The following is an 8632-nucleotide window of genomic DNA, read 5'->3' as shown; positions in this document are numbered from 1 at the left end:
CTTCTCCAAAGCGCCTGAAGGCAGGACAAGAAGCAACGGGTGGAAACTAACCAAGGAGAGAAGCAACCTAGAACTAGGGAGAAACTTCCTGACAGTTAGAACAATTAACCAGTGGAACGACTTGCCACAGGAAATTGGGGGTGGGGGGCCTTCATCAGTGGAGGTTTTCAAGAGGAGACTGGACAGCCTCTTGTCTGAAATGGTAGAGGGTCTCCTGCTTGAGCAGAGGATTGGACTAGAAGACCTCCAAGGTCCCTTCCAACTGTGATGATGACGATGAGTCCAGCGTGCAAGTATAATTCTTCTCAGTTCTCTTGGACATCAAGAATTCGAGGATCAGGATCTCTACCAAGGTACCAATTGCCTTCACTTTTTAACCAATTCCTCTCTATTGGAGCCAAGACAGCAGATGTCTTAATATCTCTTCCGCCATTTGACAGATTTGTCAGCAATACAACAGTTTGCTGACACTCTAGCTCTAAATTCTCTCCCCGCATTTTGTTGTCCTAATAACGGGGGAGAAAAAAAATGAAACGGGGACACTGGCGCTACAGCCATATTATCTTTTTCAAAGCATATTTGAACCTGCCAAGTAAATTTGGATCTGCTACCAATTTTTTTCCAAGTGACTTGCGAGTCGATCAGCGAGAGCTTTCGGCGTGTTGTGATTTAGCAAAAGCAACAAGGGAAACCTGAGCCAAATGAGTAAAATACACAATAACATTTTTTAAAAAAACAAAACGAAAAGAATAATTGACAATGAAATTCTGCGGTTTTGTTTCTAAGCATTTTACTCTTTTTCTGCACTGGATTTCAGCATTCTAGTGAGATACAAAACAGATTCCATAAACATGCAGTTGCCCTCCACTTCATGTTTTATGTATTTTATTTTTATTTTTAATTGGGTATGTCTAGTTGAATGAAGAGAAGGACGAGGGGGGACAGGATAGCAGGGTTCCAGTATCTCAGGGGCTGCCCCAAAGAAGAGGGAGTCAAGCTATTCTCCAAAGCTCCTGAAGGCAGGACGAGAAGCAACGGGTGGAAACTGATCAAGGAGAGAAGCAACCTAGAACTAAGGAGAAACTTCCTGACAGTGAGAACAATTAACCAGTGGAACAACCTGCCTCCAGAAGCGGTGAATGCTCCAACACTGGAAGTTTTTAAGAAGAGACTGGACAGCCATTTGCTACGGGTAGTCTTCAACAACCACAATCGGTACCCAAATTTCTGTGACTACCGTGTTTCCCCCAAAATAAGACCCAACCAGAAAATAAGCCGTAGCATGATTTTTCAGGATGCTCGTAATATAAGCCCTACCCCCAAAATAAGCCCCAGTTAAGATCGTCACCCAGAGGGACACAATTAGTACTTTATTTTCCCGAAAATAAGCCCTAACTGGAAAATAAGCCAATAGTAATAATAATAATAATAGTAATAATAATAATAATAATAATAATAAATAATAATAATAAATAATAAATAATAAATAATAATAATAATAATAATAAAGTTGGAAGGGACCTTGGAGGTCTTATAGTCCAACCCCCTGCTCAGGCAGGAAACCCTATACCATTTCAGACAAATGGTTGTTCAATTTCTTCTTAAAAACTTCCAGTGTTGGAGCATTCACCGCTTCTGGAGGCAGGTTGTTCCACTGGTTAATTGTTCTAACTGTCAGGAAGTTTCTCCTTAGTTCTAGGTTGCTTCTCTCCTTGATGAGTTTCCATCCGTTGCTTCTTGTCTTTGCCCTCAGGTGCTTTAGAGAATAGCTTGAATCCCTCTTCTTTGGGGCAGCCCCTTAATGCGTCTTTTGGAGCAAAATTTGATATTAAGACCCGGTGTTATTTTGGGAGAAGCAAGGAATTCAGCTGTGCCTGATTTTACAACCTTTTTGCCACCGTTAAGCACATCACAGTGAATCGTCGGGTCATTAAAGAAATCTAGCTTTCCCCACTGATTTTGCTTGTTGGAAGCCAGCTGGGAAGTTTTGCAGATGGCAAAAAACACAATCATCCTGTCATAAATACATGCCCTGTTGCCAAGTGCCCAGATTTTGAGCCTATGACGGGTTGCTACAGCTGTTGTAAATGTGAGGCCCGATCATAAGTCACTTTTTTCAGCCGTTGTAACTTTGAATGATCACTAAATGAACTGTTTGTAACTGCCTGTACTATCTTTTGACATCACCATAGACAGTTCTAGATGGCAGATCCAGGAAAGTTGCAGATGCTCAGCCCTTGTGGAGCTAACCCCTTCAGTCACTTGCGCGCACCCCAGCCATATTCCGATTTTTATGGAGATTCTTATCATAGATTGATGGCGCTGCTTGCAAAACCAGACGAGTTCTACATCTGTTGTCTTTTAGTCGGGACTAGGATACAAAATCGGTGTTTAACGCCGCCAGATTTTCTGCGGTAGTTTGTAGAATTTGACTGCAAATTAGCAGCTGGTTAATTTCCAACGTTTTATGCGGGTTGTATAATAATGATAATGATGATAATGTTGATTTGTTTCTTTTGCTTGGACTGCTTTTTGGTCCCAACGTATGGAGGAGATTGCACTGTTCCTTAGCGATTTCAACCCAGTAAAATAAAATAATAAAATGAAATAAAACGTAAAATGAATAAAATAAAATAAAACATAAAACAAAACAAAACAATAAAATAAAAATATAAAATAAGATCATCTATCTATTCTATTCTATTCTATTCTATTCTATTCTATTCTATTTTCTATATTTATATAAATAAAAATGTAAATGTCCGTTTGTTGAAAATCTTAAATCTCCGAAAGTTCTTCACTGATTGCTTTGACATTTTGACACAACGTTGCATTTGAATACGCGCATGTTTTTATATACCTATATTATATAGATGTCACACCTGTGACAGATAAAAACATGCTTTTTTAAAAAAACAGCGCCATCTGTTGGACGTAAAAGGAACACACGCTTTCTTTTCCATTTAACCAGACTGAGCCACAGCAACGCGTGGCTGGGTACAGCTATAAATAATATAAAATAAAATATAAAATAAAATATCCGTGAGATGCAAGCACACAAAACCACGCACCCTCCGGCCCACGGGAAAACCTCTCCACGGAACCGGTCCCTGGTGGCCAAAAGGTTGGGGGACCTCTGGCCTATGCCGTACCCTAAATAAATCAATAAATTTCTTACAGGTGGAACAGTTCTGGCGGTTTTACAGCCACATGGTCCGTCCTGGGGACCTGACAGGCCACAGCGACTTCCATCTTTTCAAAGAAGGGATTAAACCTATGTGGGAGGTGAGTGTTAAAGCCGACGGCGAGCTTTGCTTAGTAAGGCCTTCCTGGCGCTGACGTTGCTACTGTGGAAGTAAGCGAGGCTTCAATCCAGGTTTAACATTGAGTGGTATGATGGGAGGCACTCTGTCCTGGTTCCGATAGATGAGACCGGTAGAAATAAGAACTCTGAGGCAATTGCTTTCCTAAAATAGGAGCCAGCTGTGTGCTGCAGCTGCCAAAAAGGCCAACACAGTGCTAGGCTGCATTAACAGAGGGATAGAATCAAGATCAGGTGGAGTGTTAATACCACTTTACAAGGCCTTGGTAAGGCCACACTTGGAATACAGCATCCAGTTTTGGTCACCACGATGTAAAAAAGATGTTGATACTCTAGAAAGAGTAAAGAGAAGAGCAACAAAGAGGATCAGGGGATCGGAGGCTAAAACATACAAGGAACGGTTGCTGGAATTGGGTATGTCTAGTTTAACGAAGAGAAGGATGAGGAGGGACATGATAGCAGTGTTCCAATATCTCAGGGGCTGCCCCAGAGAAGAGGGAGTCAAGCTATTCTCCAAAGCGCCTGAAGGCAGGACAAGAAGCAACGGATGGAAACTCATCAAGGAGAGAAGCAACCTAGAACTAAGGAGAAACTTCCTGACAGTTAGAACAATTAGCCAGTGGAGCAACCTGCCTCCAGAAGCAGTGACTGCTCCAACACTGGATGTTTTTAAGAAGAGACTGGACAGCCATTTGTCCGAAATGGTATAGGATTACCTGCGTGAGCAGGGGGTTGGACTTGATGACCTCCAAGGTCCCTTCCAACTTTTATTATTACTATTATTATTATTATTTTTATTATTATTATTATTATTATTATTATATAACAATTTTAATAGCTACGTAATATCAGCACGAACATAGCTGAAACCAAGACTGGAAGTTCCCCCCCCCTCCCAAAAGGTTACAAAATAAAAGTTAAACTTCCCACCTGCTAAATATGTAATAAATCAGATTCTCTAATTAACACCTTTGGCGGGTTCTCTAACGGTAGTTCTAACCCACCAAACACTTGAGCAATTTGACCTTGGTTCCCACAGGAAAGTTCTTGTTACGACTGAACTAGAAGAATGCATTTTCCCTCCTCCCTTAGCTGTGGCAAGCTGAAAATCGAAGGAAGATGGCTGTGACCAAAAGTAGCTTTGTAGGTTTGACACACCTCATTGTCCCCATTGTTGTGGTCATCGGTTTTTTTCACTCGTTTGGCGAGAAGGGCAGCCGTTGGCCAACGATCCTGTTAGCAAGAGAGAGGCCAAGAGTTTGCGCACGGTACTGGTTCAGAATGCTCTGGCCTATAAATTATTTATTTATTAGATTGTTATTTTTTTTCATCTACCCTTATTACTTTATAAGAAACTCGAGATGGCGCACGTAGCTGATACTCCTTCCTCTTCCTAATTTTCCCCACAATAAACAACCCAGTGAGGTAGGTTGGGCTGAAAGAGAGGGACTGGCCCAGAGTCGCCTAGCCAGCTCTCATACCCAAGGTGGAACTAGAATTCACCCTCTCCTAGTGATTGACCCAAAGTCACCCATCTGGCTTTCAGACTTAAGGTGGGACTAGAACAAAGATCTCCCGGTGACTGGGCCAGAGTCACCCTGCCAGTTTTCATGCTAGAATTCTCCATCTCCTAGCGATTGGCCCAGGGTGATCCCGTCGACGTTTATAGCTGAGGCAGGACTAGAACTCACCGTCTCCTAGTGACTGGCCCAAAATCACCCAGTTGGGTTTCGTGGCTAAAGCAGGACTAGAACTCCCCAGCTCTGAGTGATTGGCCCACAGTCACCCTGTCAGTGTTTGCGCCTAAGAGGGGACTAGAACTCACGGTCACCTGGTTTCTGGGCCAGCCCTTTAACTGCTACACCACACTGGCTCTCCATAAAGTGGTGCTGTTTATTGGAACTGCCGCCCTCTTTCACCTGTCAGGGATTAGACACCTGGATGCTTCTGTTGATGGAAAATAGTCTCAAGCCGGCATTGTGGTTTATGCCTAATTTTCTTCCCCGCCCTCTTCCCAGGACGATGCCAACAAGAACGGGGGCAAGTGGATTATCCGCCTCCGAAAGGGCCTGGCATCCCGGTGCTGGGAGAACCTCATTCTGGCTATGCTGGGAGAACAGTTTATGGTGGGGGAAGAAATCTGTGGGGCCGTCGTCTCCGTCCGTTTCCAGGTGAGTCACGGGGGGGGGGGGAGTTACAGAGGCGGCTGTCCATCTGAGCCCGGGGGCTGCCCTCTTTAATCTCCTTTTTTTAATATAAAGTTTTATTGATTATTTTTTTGAACAGAATTCAGTAGTAATCATTCCACAAAAATGCATTGTCCGAGTATCTTATTCACTCATACAAATTAAATTCCTAATCCCTAAATCCCTAAAGATGTTGAGACTCTGGAAAGAGTACAGAGAAGAGCAACAAAGATGATCAGGGGACTGGAGGCTAAAACATATAAGGAACGGTTGCTGGAATTGGGTATGTCTAGTTTAACAAAGAGAAGGACGAGGGGGGACATGATAGCAGTTTTGCACTATCTCAGGGACTGCCCCAAAGAAGAGGGAGTCAAGCTATTTTCCAAAGCGCCTGAAGGCAGGACAAGAAGCAACTGGTGGAAACTCATCAAGGAGAAAAGCAACCTAGAACTAAGGAGAAACTTCCTGACAGCTAGAACAATTAACCAGTGGAACAGCCTGCCTCCAGAAGCTCTGAATGCTCCAACACTGGAAGTTTTTAAGAAGAGACTGGACAGCCATTTGTCTGAAATAGTATAGGGTTTCCTGCCTGGGCAGGGGAATGGACTAGATGACCTCCAAGGTCCCTTCCAACTTTATTATTATTATTATTATTATTATTATTATTATTATTATTATTATTATTATTATTATTAAATCTTTTCTATAATCATCGGTAAAACAGGTCCCAAGTTTGAAAATGTTCTGTTTCTTCTTTTTCTTTCCACCTTAAAGTAAGTCTCTCCATTTCCGCACAGTCTAGTATTGTTTTGATTCTTTCTTCTTCTGGTGGTGTTTCTTCATTCTTCCAACATGGTGCAAATATAATTCTTGTCACTGTTGTCCCATGTAAAATCAAGTACGTACTGTGCTTATCAAGTTTTTCTGGCATCATGCCTAGTAAAAAAAAATTCAGGCTTTACAAACTCTTTTTTTTTTAAGATATTTTATTAATTTTCCAGTTTTACATATAAGTATTTAGAAGGCAATGTGGTAATTGGATTAAACAATAATTCAGTAATACAAGCTTTAGTAGGTATCTCAGGTTACATCATCAAATATTTCTTCTCTTGTTTCCCTTAACGCTTGCTATTTCATATTTAAGCTAACAAATTTCTAATTGTATCAAAACTTAGTATAAACTTCATTATCGCATTTATAAATACATTTTTTTTGCTTATACATATCTTAATAAATCTCGATGCACAATCAACGTCCTGTTATTAAATTTTTACCTAATTTTAAATTTTAATGACGTATTTCCAACTGATCTTTAGTAGCCATACTATTTAACTTTCAGGTGAGCCAAATTTCCTTTTATCTCGTTTCATATCAGTTATAACGTCTGAAATTCACATATTTACAAACTCTTTCAATCGCCTCCGGGCGGTTCTCCCTGCAGGAAGATATCATCTCCATATGGAACAAGACAGCCAGCGACCAGGCCACCACGGCCAGGATCAGGGACACCTTACGACGAGTTCTCAACCTTCCCCCCAACACCATCATGGAGTACAAAACGCACACGGACAGCATCAAGTACGTGCCCGGGATGCGGGGAGGGTGCGAGAAATGGCCGGAACGCGCTTGGTTTCCGTGTCCTTACGGTCCTGAATGCTGCTTGAACACAAATAGAAGGCATGGTGGGCGCATATTCTATGGCAGTGGTGGCTAACCTATGGCATGCATGCTAGAGGCGGCACTCAGAGCCCACTCTGTGCCACCGCCGCTAGCAACAGGTCCATCAGACCTGCCAACGCCGCCCGGAGCAGGACCCCCCCCGCCCAGCACAAAGAAGGTGAAGCGGCCGACTAGCAAGCTCAAACACAGGTGGTAGAGCAGAGGTCAGCAACCGTTGTTGATTGGTGGACTGGAAGAAAAGGGAGGGGGAAGCATTTTACATGCGTGCATGCGCGCACGGGGCCGCGAGCACGCACGTGTTGCAAATGGGGCAGGGCTAGTGCCTGCATGATACTCACTAGCCCTGCCCCGTTCTTGCGTGATGCAGTGCCTTGTATCTGCACCCCGCATCGCCGCCGCGGCTGTTTTTGCGGCTTGCAGCACGGGGGCCCATTTTTGCGCCCCCGGGTTTTGCATGCCAGAGGCGGTACTCAGAGGTTCCCCCCCTCCCTGAGGGCACCACAATGCCGATGCGGCCCTGGCACTTTGCGATAAATAAGTGGGTTTGGGGTTGCGGTTTGGGCACTCGGTCTCTAAAAAGTTCGCCATCACTGTTCTCTTGGGTGCATCTCGTCAGGGCTTTGGACCTCCGAGCTCAGCAGTTTGCTGAAGAGCAAAACACAAAAAAGCAACAACAACCCCACAACTGTTACTGCTTCCCTCAGGAATCCGCTCCGCCCCGACAACCTACGACAACTTTTTGTTTTTTAATTCTCCTTCACTGCTTTCAGACGGACAGGCAGGAATCGGACTTCAACTCCCAGAATTCCTCAGCCAGGCATGCTTACTCTCTTGTAATCCCTTCCTATGCAATCTCTCCACTAGAGGAGGTAAGAGAAAAAAAACAAAAGAGGCATGGCTGGCTGAGGAATTCTGGGAGTTGAAGTCCTCAAGTCATAAAAGGGCCTAGTTTGAAGACCAAGCGCAGTGGTTCACTTAACAAATGTGGCAAGAAACGTCGTAAAATGGGGCCAAACCTCGCCGAATTCATTTCTCGCTCAGCATGCATAAAATTGTGGGCTCCCATGGTGGTCGTAAGTCAAGGACTACCTGTTTTGGGTTGTTGTTTTTTTCTCTGATGGGTTTCTCATCCCAAACTGAACCGTGAAGCCTTGCCCGGCCCCAAACCTCCGACGCAATCTGCTTCCCAACCCAAATTTCCCATTGTTGCCGGTCTGGGGGTTCGAATTCTTTGCGCCCGTGAGCCAAACCGGCGAGAGAAAAATGTGTCGTGCGGGCCCGCTCTGCCTTGCTGGGGGAAAATAAACTACGGCAACTAACGAGGATGTATAAGCCCATTAGATTTATAAATGCTCTCAAGAAGGCGCTATGTAAATGGCCTGCGGCTGTAGAAATGATTTCCGATCGTTCTAAACGCCGTATATTAAATTTCGCCAGCTCCCTC

At 43.8% G+C, this 8632-nt stretch overlaps 1 protein-coding gene across 1 annotated transcript in view; it reads left to right on the top strand.

The window, feature by feature from the left end:
* Positions 1 to 7222, top strand: part of EIF4E2 (eukaryotic translation initiation factor 4E family member 2) — a 21665-nt gene extending 14443 nt beyond the window's left edge. Inside the window, exons 5-7 of the mRNA XM_015831694.1 lie at positions 3181 to 3285; positions 5341 to 5493; positions 6950 to 7222. Of these exons, the coding sequence (XP_015687180.1) occupies positions 3181 to 3285; positions 5341 to 5493; positions 6950 to 7222 (531 nt within the window). The remainder of the gene's footprint in view (positions 1 to 3180; positions 3286 to 5340; positions 5494 to 6949) is intronic.
* The last annotated feature ends 1410 nt before the right edge of the window (positions 7223 to 8632 follow it).

This window comes from Protobothrops mucrosquamatus, unplaced genomic scaffold (genome assembly GCF_001527695.2).
Source record: "Protobothrops mucrosquamatus isolate PMUCROS unplaced genomic scaffold, P.Mucros_1.0 scaffold_276, whole genome shotgun sequence".
Lineage (NCBI taxonomy): Eukaryota > Metazoa > Chordata > Lepidosauria > Squamata > Viperidae > Protobothrops > Protobothrops mucrosquamatus.
Note: the sequence above shows the minus strand (reverse complement) of the source record. Positions and strands in the feature narration are given on the sequence as shown.